Source organism: Canis lupus, chromosome 20 (genome assembly GCF_011100685.1).
Source record: "Canis lupus familiaris isolate Mischka breed German Shepherd chromosome 20, alternate assembly UU_Cfam_GSD_1.0, whole genome shotgun sequence".
Lineage (NCBI taxonomy): Eukaryota > Metazoa > Chordata > Mammalia > Carnivora > Canidae > Canis > Canis lupus.
Genome location: NC_049241.1, coordinates 14,285,953 through 14,307,840, shown reverse-complemented (window position 1 = coordinate 14,307,840; position 21,888 = coordinate 14,285,953). Strand labels below are relative to the sequence as shown.

General features: G+C 43.3%; 1 protein-coding gene and 1 long non-coding RNA gene across 5 annotated transcripts in view; one reads left to right on the top strand and one right to left on the bottom strand.

Annotated features, from left to right (window-relative positions):
* The window catches only part of CRBN (cereblon), a 32,998-nt gene extending 25,900 nt beyond the window's left edge, over nt 1–7,098 (bottom strand). The window contains exons 1-5 of one of the 4 annotated variants that reach the window (XM_038565806.1): nt 6,959–7,074; nt 2,871–3,129; nt 2,025–2,137; nt 1,037–1,239; nt 30–179 (exon numbers count right to left, since the gene is read on the bottom strand). In XM_038565806.1, coding sequence (XP_038421734.1) covers nt 30–179; nt 1,037–1,239; nt 2,025–2,108 — 437 coding nt within the window. In that variant the 5' untranslated portion in view covers nt 2,109–2,137; nt 2,871–3,129; nt 6,959–7,074. Of the gene's footprint in view, nt 1–29; nt 180–1,036; nt 1,240–2,024; nt 2,138–2,870; nt 3,130–6,958 lie in introns of all 4 variants that reach the window. The other 3 variants (XM_038565807.1, XM_038565804.1, XM_038565805.1) reach the window with 3 other exon arrangements.
* Nucleotides 7,099–7,438: 340 nt separating this feature from the next.
* Nucleotides 7,439–19,881, top strand: LOC119864644. Its single transcript, XR_005374684.1, has 3 exons — nt 7,439–7,662; nt 18,299–18,476; nt 19,110–19,881. It is a non-coding gene; the product is annotated as an uncharacterized LOC119864644 (long non-coding RNA).
* The last annotated feature ends 2,007 nt before the right edge of the window (nt 19,882–21,888 follow it).

Sequence of the window (21,888 nt, the reverse complement as noted above, 5' to 3'; positions counted from 1 at the left end):
ACAGCTTTAAGATCTATGGTATTTCTTACCCATCTGACTGTGTTCTTAGTTCAAGGACTTTGAACCTTTGTCTTCCAATTGCTTTCACTTTCACTATTTCAATTCCGAAATCTTGTTCTTCTCGATAGGCATATATCTCTGCAGTTGTTCCAAACTGTGCTTCCCTCTCCTGTAGATTACTTCCAAGATAAATTTTAAAAGGAAATAATTTTGAACATTTAATTTTTAAATATGCAAAGTGGCAAAAGCAACACATGATAAAAAAAAAATACAGCAGTTAGCCCTTATTGCAAAGCTATTATTTTATTTTGAGATTGCACAGGGAAATGCAGATATAGAAGGCTTCAGAATTACAATTAGAACAAAAAAAGAAACAAAAAAAGAATTACAACTAGAGCACTTCAGCAAAATAATAGATCCCTAGTCACTGAAAATGATCTACAACTGATAGGGATTTTAAACCCTCGTTTCCCAAACCAGACATTCTTTTACTTCAATAGACCATCATATCTACTGCTTAATATTAGCAGCATTATACTGGGGTGGGAAATCCCCATGTACATTTCCGGCCTCTACCAATGATTTCCTCCAGCTGCCACAGGATATCTGAAATACCAGTTTGACACTGGGCTATAGGGGGACAACTTATGAATTTTGAGAGAGAGAAAAGAACAAACTACTTCTTTGTAAAAGTAATCCTTTACGTTAAAATGTAGAAGCCCTCTTTCTCTTCAAATAATGACAGTGTTTGAAAAGAAGGTTCCAGAAATTTTTATTAGACATTAATGGTTTAAAAATTTCAAAAACCAGAAAGTTTAATTGTGTGTGACAGTAAGTGTCTGATCTGGATGGTAATGAGAACAATATAAATACTCCAACTTGCACTTTCAATCTCTTCATCAACATTTCTTACCTTACATCTTTATCCAGTCTCCTGTGCATGCAAAGTAATAGTCGGGTTTGGCTTTAACACTGACCTCTGCTGTGACTCTACGTGAGAGAGAATATGTTAAGCAAATTCACTCTAATAATTTACCTGTATGCAAGAACTGCAAAGGTTCTGTCTTTCTGAATTAAATTCCGCACCATACTGACTTCTTGAGGACGAAAGAGCTGAAGAGGTAAGGTCTGCCCAGGAATCAGGATCATCATCACCTGTGGCAGGACTGGAATAACCTGACAGCTGTCATCGTCATGCAAAGTCCTGCCATGAAATTCTTCCATATCAGCGCCCAGATACTATACAAGAACACATAGATACACTGTCATTTTAGATATGTAATAGAAATACAAGCTCAAAAGACATAAGAGCAAATCAGAGTATAAAAGAAATATGAAGATCGTACAAATATTTATCTAATAAGTTGGTGTCTCAGTCTCCCACATGAAAATCTAATTGATTCTTTTATTTTTCTTTAAGATTTTATTTATTTATTCAATGAGAGACACAGAGACACAGAGGGAGAAGCAGGTTCCCAAGAGGGAGCCCAATACAGAACTTGATCCCCAGATCTGGGATCATGCCCTGAGCCAAAGGCAGATGCTCAAACTGCTGAGCCACCCAGGCGTCCCTCTAATTCTGATTCTTATAGTAGAAGTTCTATTATCTCGTGAAAAATGCCTCACAAATAAATTCAGGAGCACTTTTTAGTTCAAAATCTTTCCTCTAAGAAACATTTCTAGGTCTAAATATCACAAATGACAACTATAAAACGTTAGCATGTTAACCAACACCCTGGTAGCAAGTAGTACAGAGAGTAAGAAGTACTTTAGTAGCTCCATTACTAGTGGAAACATATGGAGGGTGACAATTCTTCAAAAAATTATTCCAGGAAATAGTATCAAAATGCTTGAAAAGTAGAGTCAAGTATGTGTATCTACTGGCAAAGAGCCCACATCCTCATCCACAATTTTCTACTGTGAGGTAATATCCAATAAGGCTACCCTCATTCACTTGGTAGGAACCTCCATCTACCGTTACAGGGATGTACCTGCGGTATAAGATCTGTAACTACATTACGTACTGTATGTGATGTTGGCAGACTGGTGTCAAAATTTATGACATTTGGTTTTTTGGCTTCTTTGCTATCCTGGTCTTCAACTTCCATTTCAATTTCATCTTCTTCCTCACTCTCTGCTATAAAAGTAGAAGATTATGAGAAAACAAAATGGATGCAAGAAAATGTCAAAGCGCTGTTCCCCTTCAAATACGTAATTCTTTCATGAGGATTCTGAGCCCGTGAGAAGAGGGTTTCTTCTAACACCACTCACATGTGGTAATCTCTATATCCTGTGAAGAGGTAGCCAGAGGGCTGGGGCCTATGCAGGGGTCTGCCACTAACTACTATTTTTTTTTTTTTTTTTGCAGATTAGTTTAAGATTTACATAAAGAATGCAAAGATATACTGAAATCTCCTTTTTTTAGAGATCTTCTCTCCATTTGCCCCCATAGCTAACATTTCTACCAGTATGGTACATCTGTCTAAGCAATCCGTGGTAGCACATTACTATTAGCTAAACTCCACATTTTATTTGGATTTCCTTATTTTTACCTACCATCCATTTTCTGTTTCAAGATCCCATACAAACTAGCACATGACATTTAGTCATCATGTCTCCTTAGTCTCCTCAGGGCTGGTATCTCAAACTTTCCTTGTTTTTGATGGCCTTGACAGTTGTGAGGAGAAAGGCAGGCATTTTATAGAATGTCCCTTAATTAGAATTTGTTTGATGTATTTCTCATGCCTACATTGAGGTTATGTACTTTGGGGATAACACCACAAGAGACTAAGGGCTGTGTTCATCACATCCTATCTAGGGTGCATACTATCAAATATGACTGATTACTGATGTTGATCATAATCACCCACCTGAGATTTCTTTGTCAGGTTTCTCTACTGTAAAGTTACTCTTTCCTCCTTTCTACATTGTACTCTCTGGAAGCCAATTATGCAGCACAACTGATACTTAAGAAGTTGGGGATTATGCTCCCTTCTACTTGAAGAGGAAGTATCTACATAAATTATTTAAATTCTTTAGTGTGAGAAACTTGTTTCTTCTCCCTTGCCAGTAACTAATTTAGAGACCTTCCACAGCTCATTTCACCTGATTATGCCTTAGTTTCCGTATCTGAAAAATGACAGGCAGGAACAAGACAATCACTAAGTTTCTTTAAAACTCTTTAAAGTTTTTATAAAAGACGGGAAAGAAGGAAGGAAGACCCTTTAATTAAAATAGAAAAAGATAACATTATTACCCAGCAAAAACATTTTCATAGCAGGGACAGCACATCCTTGGCTGTCACTATACTATTAAAAAGTGAAATGTTTGTAATCACTTTCATTCCAATTTTGCTTTGGAATTTTAAATGTAAAAATAAAGTTCACATGAAACATAAAATAGATTTTAAAGGAAATGTCTTAGAAAACTTTCCCCAAACAAAATTTTTAGATTATGAAAACTAAGCTGATCTACTTTAAAAAGTTGATGTCACTAATAATAGAAAGTTAGAAATAGCACCAAATAGGTGCTATTCTACTAAATGGGAGTTTGTCCTGTTAACGACAGCAGTGGGTAAAATTCCTACTCTGGATCAGCAGTTCTCACCTAGGGATGATCTTGCCCCTAAAGGGATATTTGGAAATGTCTGGAAATATATTTGGTTGTCACAACCAGGAGAGCCCTACTGGCATCTAGTGGGCAGAGGCCAGAGATGCTGCTAAACATCCTACAAGGATGCATCCTGCAGGACAGTTCTCCACAACAAAGAATTTTCCAGTCCCCAAAATCAAAAGTGCTGAGGTTAAGAAATCCTGGCCTAGACAAACTGAATCTCATTTCTGACCTCATATTTCATGTATTTTTAAATGCCCCAAATACACTTCTAAACAGATAAAACGTCATTACAAAATTGTCATTTTCTTTTGTGTATATCATTATCTAAGTCCAATTACCTCCAACTTGGTTCCTGACTAGAAAAAACAAATGCTTTTTTCTTTCTTTAAAGATTTTACTTATTTATCAGAGAGAGAGAGAGAGAGAGAGAGAGAGAGAGAGAGAAAGCAAAGAGAGAGTGAGAGAGCCCACAAGCAGGGGGAACAGTGGCAGGGAGCCCAACTTGGGACCCATCCCAGGACCGTGGGATCATGACCCAAGCTGAAGGCAGACATTAACCATCTGAGCCACCCAGGCATCCCAACAAATGTTTTTCAATACAGTAACTGCCTAGGACTTTCTTTTAATTCTCTGGAATTCCTGGATATAAGGATAGGTCAAGGAGAGTAACATAATTATTTCAAGTTACATTTAAATGGTCAGTGGTCTACCGCTTCATAAATATTTTTGCTAAGAACACAGGTGTTTAACCAAAAGATAACAACAACAAAAATCTCAATTTCCTTATATACAGTAGTCCTTCTCATAAATATGGCCAAAACCGACTTCCCCCTACTCAGTTGTTTATTTATTAATGTTTCCTTTTGGCCAAGACAGATTCTGGGCATCTTAAATATTAAACTACTTCCTCAGCACTTAAAGAGTACTGCTCTTTAAAACAATTCATACCACATGGCTTTATGGATGATCCTATGTTTCTTTACAGATAAAACTCATATGATTTAGAAAAGAAGATGCGGTATATGTATACAATGGAATATTACTCAGCCATTAGAAACGACAAATACCCACCATTTGCTTCGACGTGGTTGGAACTGGAGGGTATTATGCTGAGTGAAGCAAGTCAATTGGAGAACAAACATTATATGGTCTCATTCATTTGGGGAATATAAAAAATAGTGAAAGGGAATAAAGGGAAAAGGAAAAAAAATGAGTGGGAAATACCAGAAAGGGAGACAGAACAGGAGAGACTCCTAACTCTGGGAAACGAACTAGGTGTGGTGGAAGGGGAGGTGGGCGGGGGGTGGGGGTGACTGTGGGACGGGCACTGAGGGGGGGCACTTGATGGGATGAGCACTGGGTGTTATTCTATGTGTTGGCAAATTGAACACCAAAAAAAAAAAAAAAAAAAGAAAAGCTTTATTATTATATCCACACCTCTCTGGGCCTTCTAACTCCTGATTCTCATTTATTTGTTTGTTTGTTTATTTATTTATTTATTTATTTATTTAGGGGAGAGAAAGCGCGCGCGTGCGAGCGAGCATGCAAGCATGGCAGGGGAAGAGGGAGAGAATTTTCAAGCTGCCTTCTCGCTGAGTGGGCAGCTGATGTGGGGCTTGATCCCAGGACCCTGATATCATCACCCGAGCTGAAATCAAGAGTCAGCTGCTTAACCAACTGAGCCACCCAGGCACTCCCTCACTCCTGATTCTTTTCAACAAAACACACACTGTTCAGAACTACCAGGGTGAAGTCTGATGACTCATCTCATGCAGGAGCACCACATGAATGCCAACAGAACATCAGTAACCTCCCCGAAACACTGGATTTGGCACGTTCAGAGTGGAGCTGATGTCTCTGAAATAAACAGCTCAGCTCTTCAGTCAAAGGCTGACACACTTACCTTTATGTCAGTTCAGCTAGGTTGGCCTCAGGAACAACCACCGACTCTGACTCTGGGTTTATTTCTACATAAAAGTTCCCTTCTGTATGGTGGGCATGCATTCAGTCTTCTCCTCTTTGGTGCCCCACAACTCCCAGGGGACAAACTCATCCTCCAAGAAAAGCTTCCCTTGGGCAACTCCCTGTAACCCACAGCTGTTTCTGGGCAACCCATGGGAAAGAGCCCCAACCCACTGGCAAGAGATGCAAGCTCCCCAACAACAGACTTGGCCCACCTCCTAGGCCTCCTCTTCCACAGCCCCGCCCTAAGTATATGCTTTTGGATGTCTCCAGAACCATTTCACAATGCTTTACCTCAATCCCTCTTCAGGACAATAGCATTAACTTATCCGGTCCTAAATCAACTATCTTTGGCTTCATATGGATTATACACTTCCTCAAGTACCAGGCGGTGTCATCATACCTCTTTTCATGCCCGTTAACACCTAAACGGCACGCAGTGAAGGAACCCAGCTAAAGGCCCCAGTCTGTCCGATAACCTTGAAAAGCTTCACTTCTACAGCCTCCCGTGACAAATCCATACGGATTATTTCATGCATTTAGTTTTTTTTTTTTTTCTTTCTGCCCCGGATTCTAATATAAAACCATGCTCTAAATTTTTGAGGAACAAAGGTAAAAAACAACAACAACAACCACCACCACCACCACCAAACCACTGGATTTAACATCACACTCCCAGGTCTCTCTCATCACGCATATCCTACTACTTGCTTGAGCTACGTGCTCGGGAACAACCTACACCAACACTGTCTGGCAGTGAAGCGGTGAGGCGGCCCTGGCGATACGGACAGAAGGGTCCTGCGGGCAGACCTGCAGTCCCGGCTCTGCGACTGTGTCACCTTGGGCAAGTCACTGCACTCATCTGCTAACTTAGGTCTCTCCTACCAAATCGGGATCCGAAAAGTTATGTGGGGAGGATGGAACGGAGAGACGCGTGCCAGGCGCTCACTGCCGGGCCCCTGACGTGGGGCGCGCTTGGTCCCTGCCCGCGGTCCCCCTTACCCGGGCGGAAGACGTCCCGGAAAAGTAACGGCTGCTAACCTCGCCGCATCCTCCATCTGCCCTCCTTCCTTCCCCCTCAGTTCTAGGCCGTTTCCCTGGAGCCAAGTTCTGGACACACGGCGGACGGAGAGGGAAGGTCCCTGGCCTTGGGAGCAGACCCCTCCGCGACCCCCAAACCCTCGCTCCTAGCCTGGGGCGGCCCGGCCGGCGACGGGTGAGCGGGACCCGGTCGTGGCCGGAGGCCTGCGATGCGGCCGCCTCCCGGGGCGCCCCAGCGGGCCTCGGCGCCCCCCGCCCCGCTCCCCAGCCCTGCCGCGCCGCTCGGCGCTCGAGCCTCGCCCCGTCCCGCCGCCGCCGGGGACCGGCCCCGGGAGGTTACCAGGGAGGAGCGGCAGGTGGTTGCCCATGTTGTGCGCAGCGTCCTGCGGGTCTCTCTCGCCGTCCATGTCTGTTTACCCGCAGAGCAGGCTGGGACAGGGCGGCGCCCGGGCAGCTCGGGGAGAGTCCACCCCTCGCCGCCGCCCCGCGCACCGGGGCCACAGCGCCCCCTGGCGGCTCCCGCGCTCACCGTCCCCGCCCCTCGGGGCCTCCTGCAGAGCCCGCGCCTGGTTCCCGCCCTGCAGGACCGCTCCGCGGCGTCCTCGTTTCCACCTCGCCCTTAACGACGGGGGGCGGGGAGCAAAGAGAACCCTGCTCATGCAGCCCTAACTCCGACTCTCTTTTATTTATAAATTTATTTTCTATTGGTGTTCAATTTCCCAACATACAGAGTAACACCCAGTGCTCATCCCATCCCCCCAGTGCCCGTCCCCCAGTCACCCCCACCCCCCGCCCTCCTCCCCTTCCCCCACCCCTAGTTCCTTTCCCAGCCTAACTCCGACTCTTGCAAAGCCTACGTGTGAAGACTGGGAAGACGCATCGGTCACAACGAGGGGAGCCGGCTTCTAGCTGATAGATGCTCTTTTCTGCAGTTTCCAGGAGTTTCCAGGTGTGTGCCACAACCCACACGCATTAATCAGAAGCAAATGCTTGAGACGATGATGACCCACCCAGAAGAGACAAAGGCCTAGGATTGACTGGCAGGTGAGATTGTCTGGCTATAAAAAAAAAAGCCGACTCATTATGACTTCAACTAAGGATGAGTTATTAAAGGACAAAAGAAAAACTAAGGCCTGCCACACCAAGCATAATTCTTTTCTAGTAGAGGGGTTGTTTCTGGTTTGGACGATTGGACACAAATTTTCGTGGTGTCTTATTTTCTTTTAATTTTTTTATTGGAGTTTAATTTGCCAACATATAGCATAGCACCCAGTGCTCATCCTAAGTGCCCTCCTCAGTGCCCGTCACCCAGTCACCCCAACCCCCCACCCACCTCCCTTTCTACCACCCCTTGTTTGTTTCCCAGAGTTAGGAGTCTCTAATGTTGTGTCACCCTCACTGATATTTTCACTCATTTTCTCTCTTTTCCCTTTATTCCCTTTCACTACTTTTTATATTCCCCAAATGAATGAGACCATATAATGTTTGTCCTTCTCCGACTGACTTACTTCACTCAGCATAATACCCTCCAGTTCCATCCACGTTGAAGCAAATGGTGGGTATTTGTCGTTTCTCATGGCTGAGGAATATTCCATTGTATACATAAACCACATCTTCTTTACCCATTCATCTTTCGATGGACACCGAGGCTCCTTCCACAGTTTGGCTATCGTGGCCATTGCTGCTATAAACATCGGGGTGCAGGTGTCCCGGCGTTTCACTGCATCTGTATCTTTGGGGTAAATCCCCAGCAGTGCAATTGCTGGGTCGTAGGGCAGGTCTATTTTTAACTCTTTGAGGAACCTCCACACAGTTTTCAGAGTGGCTGCGCCAGTTCACATTCCCACCAACAGTGTAAGAGGGTTCCCTTTTCTCCGCATCCTCTCCAACATTTGTTGTTTCCTGCCTTGTTAATGTTCCCCATTCTCACTGGTGTGAGGTGGTACCTCATTGTGGTTTTGATTTGTATTTCCCTGATGGCAAGTGATGCGGAGCATTTTCTCATATGCATCTTGGCCATGTCTATGTCTTCCTCTGTGAGATTTCTGTTCATGTCTTCTGCCCATTTCATGATTGGATTGTTTGTGTCTTTGCTGTTGAGTTTAATACGTTCTTTAGAGACCGTGGATACTAGCCCTTTATCTGATAGGTCATTTGCCAATATCTTCTCCCATTCTGTAGGTGGTCTCTCAGTTTTGTTGACTGTTTCTTTTGCTGTGCAGAAGCTTTTGAACATGAAGGCAAGAGAAACAAAAGCAAAAATGAATTATTGGGACTTCATCAAGATAAAAAGCTTCTGCACAGCAAAAGAAACAGTCGTAGTTTCTTTTCACCACCACTACTCCTATCAAGGGTGAAAGCTGAAGAATCTTCAAAGGAAAGAGGGTATCTCAGCATGGTGGGAAGGGGAGGTGTGGAGAGGAACCAGCAGCATTGTTCTGGAGAAAACAGTGATAAATCTGAGATTTAAACAGAAAATGTGCCTCACTGAAAAGTTTAAAAGCTAAGAGCCTCCTAATGAGTGAGACTCAAGAATCCACTCTGCGTCATCCTGCCTTTGTTCCCAAATCACTTTGTGGCCTTGGTAGAGCCATTTATGGCCTCAGGCCTCTGTGTACCCATCTGCAAAAATGAGAATGGACCATATACCGCCCCGGATTTGTTCTAGGTAAAAATATCTGCAATACTAATGACAGTATCACCTTTTACATTTGGGTTGATGACAATTACATACAATACATCACTGTGATGGTTAGTGAAGTTAGGATGGTCACTCTAGTCAATTGAAGGGTGAGTCTATGCCTGAGTGACAAAAGAAAATGCAGGATAGAATGATGAGGCAATGGGTGGGGTGTGGGGTGTCAGAGAGAGTGAAGCTGGGGGGAGAGGACGAAAGCAAGTGTACAGATAGACATGACTGATGCTGTGGCATCAGCAACTTCACTATACTTTATGGAATTTCAATAAACTGTGCATACCTGCAGAGAGGTTTCTTTTCACATCAGCATCTGGCCTCTAAATGCGGAAGCTCTGACCTGCCCATGGTCCTCCCCAGATACCTCTCCAGAGGTATCCAGAGTTGTGATCTGTACCCTGGGTCATTGAAAAACCCAATGGACAAGAAAGGACAGCTGTAAGTCTGGTGGGGTCAGCAGGTGTAGCTGGGAAAGCATTAGCTCATTCTTTCTTTTGTCCACTGCTTCAGGGTCACTGATGCTACTACCATCTGCGTATCTTTTACTTCCCATTCTCCTTTTTCTACCGACCATTCCTATTCACCATCTGCTCCCTCCTTTATTTCATCTCTCCAGAGTCTACCCAGTCATCCAAAGTTCCATCTTTCAATAGGGATAATAACAAATGATCACTGAACAAAAACATCTAAGCAAGCAGGTCTCTTGGATTAGCCTCGGTTATTAAAACCAAAAAGGAAAACATGATCATTCACCATTTATTTTTAATTCAGTAACTTTATCCTGAAACAAAGTATCATACTGAGTTCCTCACATGTCTTCTTGTTTGGGTGAAAGGTGTTCATTGATAAGGAGCTCGGCAAACCGGAGGGGAAGGAAATCCATAAGTTCATAGATGGTTGCTTTGTCGCTTAAGAACTGACTTTAATAGGATGTAATTAAGGCTGGTAGAAAATGAGAATGAAAAAGCCCACTGCTCTTTCAATTTCTGGCTTCTGCACTTTATTAGCAGCAAGGAATACAGGAATGCACACACAGGGAAGAGAAATTTCTGGCTTCCTTCTTCTTTTTTTTTTTTTTTTGTGTTATCTTTCTCCTGTTGTTTAATGTGGTGAAGAATGTTGCTGCCTTCGTCTAAGCAGTCAGTTAGTTACCTCTTGTCTAGATTATTGCAGTAGCCTCAATATCGGTCTCTGGACTGCCACCCTCGTCCCCAACAGTTCATTCGTAACAAAGCAGCCTGAATGATTCCAGGACTGCCTAGTATCTAATTGCAACCTGACCCCCAGTCCCTATCCTTCTCTATCCTCCTTCTCTGCTGTATCTTCCCTCAAAAGCATTTGTCAACTTCTAAAATTACTATAAAGCTCCATTTTAAAAATTGCCCTCACCCCTCCAAGAAACTCCTTGGGAGGTCAGAAGTCTCTCCCTCTTTTGTTTACTCATGTGTTCCAAAGGCCTAGCACAGGGCCCGGAACTTAATCAGTGCTCAAAAAATACTTATTCATGAATGAATAAATGAATGAGCAAAGTGCACTGTCATGGCAGACATTGTTGACTGACCTAACATCAATTCCTGTCTTCTTCCTTGATGACAACCTTCATTTTGTTTGAGGCCACAGTGTGCGCAGCCCTGTGGGGTTGTGTTTGCACCAAGCCCACTATAGCCCCCTGCTCTTCCTCATAATCCTCTGCAGCTAGGGGTGGCCATGTGGCACAACTCTGGCTGATGTGATGTAGACAAAGTCTGCTGGGCAGCCACGGAGAATATTGAGAAGGGAAGGACAACTCCAGACAAGATTTTCTCTCATGATTAAAGGAAAATATTTCATTCCTGCTCACTCCTGCTGGGATGAAGACTAAGCTCTAATTGGTCTGATGGATAAAACCAGTCAAACAGTCAAAAGAGTCTTGAAAAGAAATCACAGATTTTAGAAAAAGTCAAACTAGATTGACTTGTAGATATATTCTGTTATCATTTTTTAAAATAAATGTCTATTTATTGATGTTCAGAACACGAGTTACAACACGAGAAAATAGTGCGCAGTAAATTAAGATTTTTAAAAAAGATTTTTAATTAACTTATTCTTGAGAGATGCAGAGACACAGGCAGAGGGAAAAGAAGGCTCCTTGCAGGGAGCCCCATGTGGGACTTGATCCCAGGACCCTGGGGTCACGACCTGAGCTGAAGGCAGATGTTCAATCACTGCGCCACCCAGGTGCCCCAGTAAATTAAGATTTTTGTATTTGCACTTCTGCTGTGCTGGTCTTCCCCCACCTACCCTCCCACCCCCTGCTCCCACTTCTCTGCCCCTACCCCTTTGCAAGGCAGCTGTGGAAGGGACCGTGTACAAGATGCTGGTGACAAGCCCAGAGGAACAGGAATGGTGGTAGAACTTTCTGTTCATTCTCCTCACACAAGCTACATGAGCAGGCCCTACCTGTGGTTTCCTGAGATTTTTAAGTTTGGTTCTTTCACGGTGTTTTATTTTTTTTTATTTATTTTTTTTTAAACTTTTTTTTTTTTAAATTTTTATTTATTTATGATAGTCACAGAGAGAGAGAGAGAGAGAGAGAGAAGCAGAGACATAGGCAGAGGGAGAAGCAGGCTCCATGCACCGGGAGCCCGACGTGGGATTCGATCCCGGGTCTCCAGGATCGCGCCCTGGGTCAAAGGCAGGCGCCAAACCGCTGCGCCACCCAGGGATCCCTCTTTCACGGTGTTTTAAAGCACTGGTTCAGGGCCTTCTCTCATCATCAGTGGACACAGGGGAGTGACTGGGGACTCGAAGCTGGGGTGCCCATTTGGGAAAGAGGGGCGGGGGTACACATATCCTACTTCTCAGCTCCAGGCCCTCTGGCCCACCCAGGTTCTTCTGAAGGTCAGCCTTTAATCATCGCTTAATTAAAAATGGTAACAGATGGAACAGCACCCTTTTTCTGTTGGCTCACAGTGCAGCAGGGAGGTTCCTCAACCTCACCTTCCCTTCCCTGCCTTCATGTGCCCTTGAGTCTCCAACTGTGGAAGGCCAGTTTGGACATTGCCTTGCAGATTTAGCAGCAGCTGTCAGCCAAGGGGCGCCAGCCCTAGAGTCTGCTGGCCCCAGGTGCTTGAACAGGGCAGTGGGAAGGCCAGAGTCCCAGCCCAAGAACTTGGCCCACTGGCTGGAAGGTGAGGCCTGGGTCACCCAAGTGACAGTGGCAGGTTTGTGTCCCCTCCTTCCACCTTTCTCTTTGGGCACCCAGCAGGCTGGAGACCTGGCGTTGGGCTGGCAGAATGGGCTGCCTCCCTGCTACTGGGCTGTGCTCAAGAGATTTCCTCCCTCCCAACTGCCCATCCTGGCTGCCCTTCCTCCCTCCTGCTGTGTGTGCCATTTTCAAGAGCCAGTCTTGCATGGAGCAGGGTGGGTATTGGGCAGGGGTCACAGCTTACATACACTTTAGTCTCCCAGCAAGAGGGCCAGCCACCAGGGCGGTGAAGCAGGTGAAACCTGACCTGGGGGAGCCTCTCTGCTGCCCTGTGAGCCGGCAATAAAAGGGTGCTATTTCATCCATCACCATTTTTAATTAAGCGATTAATCCATTAATATTGGAACTGCATACACCTTCCAGTTCTTTACTCTTTGGCATAGAAGCACATGCAAGTAACAGATTTACCTTGTTCCAAGAGTCTTTTCCCACTTCCATATATATGGCAGCTTGCTCCTCCACTGGTAAGAAGTAAAATACTAGTGACCACCCAGCTAGAGTTAGGAGGATCTGTTTTGTCTTTTGTGATAGTTTGAGTTTTTGAATTCGTTGGTGACATTTGGAAATTGAAAAGTACACATGTGAGTATTGATTTCTATTCAAAAAACAGGAAGGTTTGGCAGCTGTTGGTGGGATTCAGGTATGGGAATAGTTGTCTTGTAGGAAGTGGCAGCTGCCCATTTAGATGGGCAGCCCCTGTTGGTCAGAGACCCCAAACAGCCAGTGTGTTACCTCCCCAGATCTGGCTAGCACTGTGTTTGCAACCTCTTGTATGTGTAGACAGAATGACACCACATGGCACCACATCCTGGTGTGCCCGGGCAGCCCAGGCACGTGTCTGGTGTTATTACAGTACTTATTACCAGAGCACCTTCTGCTCTCCTATCCACTGTCCATGAATTATATGCCTCACAAAGATGCTCCGAGCACTGTGCCAGGCAGTGAGGGGTTCTACCCTCAAGGCTTCATGTTCACTTAGGCTTCCCTTGACCATAAAGGATCAGAGTTAGGGATCTTTCAATCCTTTGTAGTTCTGTGATTCATTCACAAAGGGGATCATTTTCACGTAGTTCTTTGAGCTGTTCTCATGGTGCTGTCATTACCTTTAAAATCTTTAGAATAAAGTCATGGTAATTCTCTTATTTCTAGTCTCCAGAAACCGCAAATACTCTCCTAAACTTGTCCAAATGGAGAATCTTTTAAAATTTTTTGGCAACCTATCTATCAGGAAAAAACACAATATATCCAGCAAGACATCCTTTCTTCAGTCTGCTTCTCACCTTCAAGTGCTGGGTCTGGCAGCCACTGCCTCAGAATGAGTGTCTCGGTGTCTGTGATCCTGTAAATCCCAGGGTTCTAAGGGAATGAAAGATGGATCTTGTCTGCTTTATGCAGACCTGCAGGGGAGAGAACAGGGAAACCTGCTCTGTGAGCAAGCATAAAAACTAGATGTGGTGAGGATATTTCATAGCCCTTTCAAAATGTTGACAATTTTATTAACTACTCACTTTCATATTTCAGTAATATTGGTGAATAATTTGGGATTTGAAAAAAAATGCCTTTATATACGTCTTTCACTGCTTTCATAATATTTTCAGGTACACCAGAGCCTATTCAAGTCTCAGGCATGTTGGGTTATTTGCAAGAATGATTATTTGTGACGATACTTAATGTGGCAATTTACTGAGACTTCTTGCAATCACATCCATCTCTTATTTGACAGGGAAAGTAGGGAAGATTTTGCAAGATAGTAAAATGGTGAACAATTTATGTTTTTAAACTTGTGTACAAAACCATTTCATGATTTGCTTTCTAGCTTTTCCTGATTCCACAGGGTGTTTGCACCGTAGCGAGGAAGCAAAGGAGTAGAGTACAAGGAGAAGAACACAAGGAGAGGGGGAAGGAGTCCCAGATTCCACCCTTGCCTTGTTTCCCATGGTGACCTGGGCTCACAGCTAGGTCGTTTCAGTGTCTTCTCTCTTGGCCAAGGGTTTACAATGGCCAGGAAGTGGGAGGTTTTACCACAGTAAAAAACTCTCAGCGCCTTAACACAACAAGGGTATTTTTTTGCTCAAATCAAGTCTGCACTGGGTGTGGTAACCCTGGAGACAGAACCCCAGTGCAGGCTGCTTCAATCTAGGGCACTCCCATATCAGCACCTCCTTCTGGAGGACTGCTTCGGCCTGCGAGTGACACACACCACCTCCCTCTTATTTTAATGGCCAACGTGCATCCGAGGGCCGAGCCTGACTTCAAGGAGTCAGGAAAGAATATTATTTATTCTGTATTTTGGTTCCATTAGTAACTTCTACCACAGGGTGGAACTCTATCAGAGGTCTTCTCTGTGTGCACTTGGATGTATATATGAATACGTCTATTTGTATACACATGTTCACATGTGTGTTCATAAATATACATGTTTCAAAATGTTTCACTCAAACAGAGTTTCACACGGATGCATAAACAACTATAATGAAGGAAACTGGAACGGTTGAGGTTGATGCTTTTAACTATCCTCATCTTTCTACACTTGCAGGGGAACAAAGTTCCATGATCCCTGGATGTTCTAAAATGCTGTGATGCCGTCCAATGGCCTGGAACTGAATAATTTCATATGCCACTGGCTTGAAAATAAGAGACCAGCACAATGACCAAGTTCAGCTGTAACTAGAATAATGTATCTCATCATATCTGTATGGGAGAAAGTCCAGCAACTTACGAGAGAAATTAGAAGAGAGGCAGAAAGCCAATTAAATTAGGGTTTGAATAAATATAATTCAAAATGCATGAATTCAGTTGGGGTTCCCCAATGCTAGGACTTGTATCCTTAGCTGCAACTGACATCAGTTTATCATTTATATTATGAGACAGTAGGAAAATTTATAACCTAGGTGTTCATTGGGAAAATACCTCACATTAAGTTATTAATAGATATCTGAGTAATGTGACTTTCAATTAATTAAAAATAGAAAGATGGATAAAAGAGAGTCTCATAATGTGCTCAGTAGAGGAGCTAACTGGAGGGCCAGGAAGACAAAAAAAAAGGCTCAGGTGCTTTGAAAGCCAGTGCCAGAGCCGAGAAATGAATCCAGATGTGTTTAGAGAGAACAATCACATGAAGACTCTAGACTCTATACTGCCTGGCTGTTCTTCAACTTAAGTTAACCATTGTACTCACTGTGTGTGTTTCATGGGCCAAATGTTGTTATAAGAACTGAGGAGGGACACCTGGGGGGCTCAGTGATTGAGCATCTGCCTTGGGCTCAGGGCCTGATCGGGTCCCGGGATTGAGTCCCACATCGGGCTCCCTGCATGGAGCCTGCTTCTCCTCCCTCCGCCCATGTCTCTGCCTCTCTCTGTGTGTCTCTTATGAATAAATAAATAAACTCTTTAAAAAAAAGTAAAAAAGAACTGAGGAAACTGCCAGGAAAAAGAAAAACCCCAGAAGTGCCTGTCCTTACAGAGTTTACATTCCACTGGGAGAAAGAGAGTAATGAGCTAGCAGAGAAAAAAGATGACTAAAATAGAATCTCTCTCCTTGGCTGGGTTATAGTGTGAAGGTGGCGGCTAGGGAAGTGGGCCTATAAACAACATAGCAGGGTATCCAGGGCAGTGGGCCACATTATATGCTTTGTTTCATTTTGTTTTTTATGACAGGTGAACCATGATGGTTCCCGGAGAAGAAGGGGACACATTTCTAAGAAGTGAAGGGACTGGGACACCTGGGTGGCTCAGTGGTTGAGCATCTGCCTTCAGCTCAGGGCGTGATCCTGGGATCCTGGAATTGAGTCCTGCAGTAGGCTCCCCATAGCGAGCGTGTTTCTTTCTCTGCCTGTGTCTCTGCCTCTATGTGTCTCTCATGATAAATAAATAATCTTTTTTAAAAAAAGCATAGGGACCTTCTTAGAGGCAAAGGACTGAGTCTCGGCCACTTTGTCTCAATGGTTGCATCCAGCACTGACACAGGGCTAGTTAGTGGGGCAGCAGCAACACATGGAGTCCCCTCTTCCAACTGCCCAAGTTTCAACAATGACATCAGAGCTCTTCATCTGGCTGCAGCAATAGCCACAATGTGGACAAAGAGCAGTTGGTAAGCCTTATATTATATGCATCTTAGACATGAAACACACGGAGGAGGTTTATCACTCATTTTCCTTCATAAGAATTACTTACAGATTTATAGTAGCTATCCAAGAACTTAATCAAAATTCAAGACCCCAAAATAAGGATCTCATGACCTAAAAGGATTCAACCCTAGTCCTTACTCCTAGAATTCAAACCCATGGAAATAATTCAATGAACAGATAAAAATTTGTGCACAAGGTATTCTTTTTTTTTTTTTTTTAAGATTTTATTTATTCATGAGAGACACAGAGAGAGAGAGGCAGAGACACAGGCAGAGGGAGAAGCAGGCTCTATGCAGGGATCCCAGCGTGGGACTCGATCCCAGGATTCCGGGATCATGCCCTGAGGCGAAGGCAGGGGCTCAACCGCTGAGCGACCTAGGTGTCCCAATGCACAAAGTATTTTTGTTGGCATTATTTAAGATATGGAAGGTTGAGACAAACAAAATGTCCAATATTTTGTGAGTGATCAGCTATTTTCCCATTAAAATATTTTCTGCTTAAGTGAGCCAGAGTCAGTTTCTGACAGGTGTACAGAAAGAAAGGCACAAACAAAACAATGTGCAGCCTAAATAATGAAATATTCTGAAAGGGTGGTTACCTTTGGATACTGGGATTTTTTTCCCTTCCTGGCTTCTAAGACGTTTCTATTTTTTCAATAGGTCATAATTCTAAGTAACTTATCAGTAAATTAAAATATAGGTAATTACTTTAATAACTTTTTTTTACAGATTTATTTATTTATTCATTAGAGACACACATACACAGAGGCAGAGACACAGGCAGAGGGAGAAGCAGGCTCCTTGCAGGGAACCCGACATGGGACTCGATCCCAGGACCCCAGGATCATGCCCCGAGCTGAAGGCAGACACTCAACCGCTGAGCCACCCAGGAGTCCCTAATAATAACTTTAATTAAAAAAATTAAGAGCATATTTTTTTTTTTCAGAGAAGTCATAGGAGTATCTGAGATGAGATGCATAAGCCATGGTGTGGCAAAAGCTCTGTAGAACTTCCTGCCATGGGAGGGTAGCATATAAAGAATTACCTTAATAGATAGAATTCTAAACTGAGCCTGAGATTCATGCCTATCTGGACAGAAGCATATGAACTCACTCAGAGTGTACCAGAGCTTGGAGTCAGTTTCATGCTCTTGAGATTACAACTGTTTTAATATGAATTTCCTATATGGTAGGGATTGTTGGCAGCCTGACAAAACACTTCCTCTAAATGAGAAGACTTATCCTGGTCCTGTCACTCAGCAATGGGCAAACATTTGTTAAACATTTACTCTCATCCAAAATCAATCCACGTGCTTTGCATGTGTCCTTTCATTGAATTTACAGCAATATTGAGAGGTACATGCTATCATTTCTATTTTTTTGTGATAACTCACTTTTTTTCCCTATGAAAGGTTCAAGATGAATGCTTTTCTATGTCACAACTAGCTTTCATTTTCTAGAAATCTGTAAATTCAGGTAACCATAAACCTTAGCTCATTGTGTGCTCCTTAAACTTTGTCCTACCCTCTTCGTCCCTGGATTTCTAGTGTCTGGATCTACCTCCAGATTCATGCTCTGACATACATTTTTAGTGTTATTCTTGATTCTTGCAGTGCTGTGTGACACTCCTTGGCTTCCTCCAAGAAAGATGAAAAGAGAACCACATCAAGGGGACTAGGAGATGAAGAATGCATGCTGGTTTCACTTGGAGCGTAGTATCTTTGAGTAGAGCTTGAGTCCACTGTAGGTTGCAAGGCTTTTCCTGCATAGATTATAAATGGATCTGAGAATGTAAGTCTTTTTATTGTTTGTTTGCAGATAGTAGACACAAGCCCATAGATTTTCACATTGATACACAACTAAGGACTATTTATTAATAACATTAAAACATACAGGTAACTAAAACTTGGTTCTCATAAATTAAAATTAAGGCATTAGTAGAGTTTGCTAAAACCTCCATTTTATATTCTGTCAATAAGTCTGGCAGCCACCCAGTGCTTTGGCAATATTGCAAAGCTTTTACTGAGAACACATAAGCACGAGAAGCGAAGGGACTCCCACGACCTTCTGGAAGGATGCTGTGTTAGATGTATAGCATCAGTGCTGCTTTCAATTGGATTGGTTTTGGGTTGTTGCTCTTTTTATTGCATTAATTTAGTTGAGAAATTATGTTGGGATTTGCTTTTGTTGATCACTGTGTTGGCTGACATGCATTTTCAGAGATTTTATTGTTATGAGCTCACTCCAATACTTAGCCATCACAGAATTCTTTTGCTTTAGAAAGCTGGCATGCACAGGATGTGTGGAGGTAGGTTTTTCACTCTGCTCTAATGAGTCAAGATCTAAAAAGTCAGACAGCCACTGATTTATAGCTCAGCCTGATCTTCTTTATATTTTATCACACGGCCGTCTTCCTGTTGGCAGGAGTCTCTCAGTGCTGGCTGAAGATGCTTGGGTAGTCACCATATTCTAATCAAGAAAACTGATGGTGCTGCTTTAAATTTATATCATGCCTGTCCCTAGAAAAGTAGGGTATCCTGGGATTAACCAGGCCTGCACCACAAGCTCTGTCTGTGCCAGGCTTGGGCTTGAAAGAACAGAATGGTGAAGCTCTTATTATTCTGAAACACTCAAGCGTAAATCTTGCTGATGATAGAGTTTGGCCCAGTGCCTTGGGCAGTGATATAATTGAAGAATACAAAGAGCAATAACCCCTTTCCTGCAAAAAGTATTTCCTACTTCACTCAGCTCAAGTATCTCTTTATCTAGAAATCTTTTCTGATGTCTCCAAGCAACTATGGCACTTGTCACTTTACTTTGAAATTTTATTTTTACGTATTCCATTGCCCAACCCTGAGGAATGTCTTACGCACCTGCGTATGCTCAGCAAACAACCCAGGGGGAGGAGGGGAGTTAATAAAAAACTGTTGGACTGAATTCAACTTAGAAAACAATGTGGCAGATAGAAAAGGCCAGCCTATGTCTACCCAGTCATGGCATATGCTATTGGAGTGGTGGCTTACAGAGAGAACCCAACCATATTTAAAAGTGGTATAGACCTCCAGAGTCCAAATTAGAATAGATGAACTATTGGGACTTCATCAAGATAAGAAGCTTTTGCACAGCAAAGGATACAGTCAACAAAACTCAAAGACAACCTACAGAATGGGAGAAGATATTTGCAAATGACATATCAGATAAAGGGCTAGTTTCCAAGATCTATAAAGAACTTATTAAACTCAACACCAAAGAAACAAACAATCCAATCATGAAATGGGCAAAAGACATGAACAGAAATCTCACAGAGGAAGACATAGACATGGCCAACATGCACATGAGAAAATGCTCTGCATCACTTGCCATCAGGGAAATACAAATCAAAACCACAATGAGATACCACCTCACACCAGTGAGAATGGGGAAAATTAACAAGGCAGGAAACCACAAATGTTGGAGAGGACGCGGAGAAAAGGGAACCCTCTTACACTGTTGGTGGGAATGTGAACTGGTGCAGCCACTCTGGAAAACTGTGTGGAGGTTCCTCAAACAGTTAAAAATAGACCTGCCCTACGACCCAGCAATTGCACTGTTGGGGATTTACCCCAAAGATACAGATGCAATGAAACGCTGGGACACCTGCACCCCGATGTTTCTAGCAGCAATGTCCACAATAGCCAAACTGTGGAAGGAGCCTCGGTGTCCATCGAAAGATGAGTGGATAAAGAAGATGTGGTTTATGTATACAGTGGAATACTACCAGCCATTAGAAATGACAAATACCCACCATTTGCTTCAACGTGGATGGAACTGGAGGGTATTATGCTGAGTGAAGGAAGTCAATCGGAGAAGGACAAACAGTGTATGTTCTCATTCATTTGGGGAATATAAATAATAGTGAAAGGGAATATAAGGGAAGGGAGAAGAAAGGGGTAAGAAATATCAGAAAGGGAGACAGAACATAAAGACTCCTAACTCTGGGAAACGAACTAGGGGTGGTGGAAGGGGAGGAGGGCGGGGGGTGGGGGTGAATGGGTGACGGGCATTGGGGGGGGCACTTGACAGGATGAGCACTGGGTGTTATTCTGTATGTTGGCAAATTGAACACCAATAAAAAATTAATTTATTAAAAAATAATAATAAAAATAAAAAAAGAAAATAAAAACAAATTAGAATAGAAGGGGAAACAATGAAGATAATAATGGCAAAATTTTCTTTATCTGAGTGCTTTCCATCTGACAGGCTGTGGGAGAGAGACTTCCCATCCATTATTTCCATTAATCCTCCCAACAGCCCTGAAGGGAGACATTCGTAAATCTACTAGAAGGGAGCTAGAGTTGAAGTTCTATGTCTAAGTCCACACAGCATGGAAGTAACAGAGCGGGGAATTCAAACCCAGGCCAGTCTGTCTCCAAAAAGAATTCACTCACTACTGCTGAAGACAATGGTATGTAATATTTGACAACAGGAGGGGCAGGCAATGTGGGAGGATGTGAAGAGCAGGTGTAGGGAAAAGTTACGGTGTAAACTTTGGCAAATATAAGGGGCATTTCTTCCCTAGAAATGGTAGGAAAGGAAGAATTATGATGTGGGGATTGGAGCATATGCTAGGCTGTGTAATAAACCTCTAAAGATGTCCACATCCTTCTCCTAGAACCTGTGAATATATAAATGGAAAACGGGACTTTGCAGATGTGTTCAATTAAGGATCTTGAGATGGAAAATTATCCTGACTACCTGGATGGCTCAGTATAATCACCTATGGTCTTTATAAGAAGGATGCATGAGGTCAGAGTCAGTGAAGGAGGCATGACAACAGAAGCAGAGAACCAGTGAGGTGGTAGCCCATGCATGCAATGGCTGGCAAAAGCTGGGGAAGGCAAGGAAACAAATTCTCCCCTTGAACCTCTAGAAGGAATACAGTCCTTCTAAAACTTTGATTTCAGCTTAGAGACATTCTGGACTTCTGACTTCTAAAACTGTAAGATAGTTATACTTGTTTCATTTTAAGCCATGGAGCTTGTGGGAATTTGGCATAGTGGGGAAAGGAAACTAATGCAGGGCCCAATGTGAAGATGCAAAGGTCTTGGAGTGGAGGGGAGATTTCTGAAAGCAGGTAGGTTTAAGGGGTGAAAATGGAATAGGGTGTGGGGCCAAGGCAGTGCCATTCAAGGTGGGCTCAGGACACCTGGAGAACTTGCTAAAA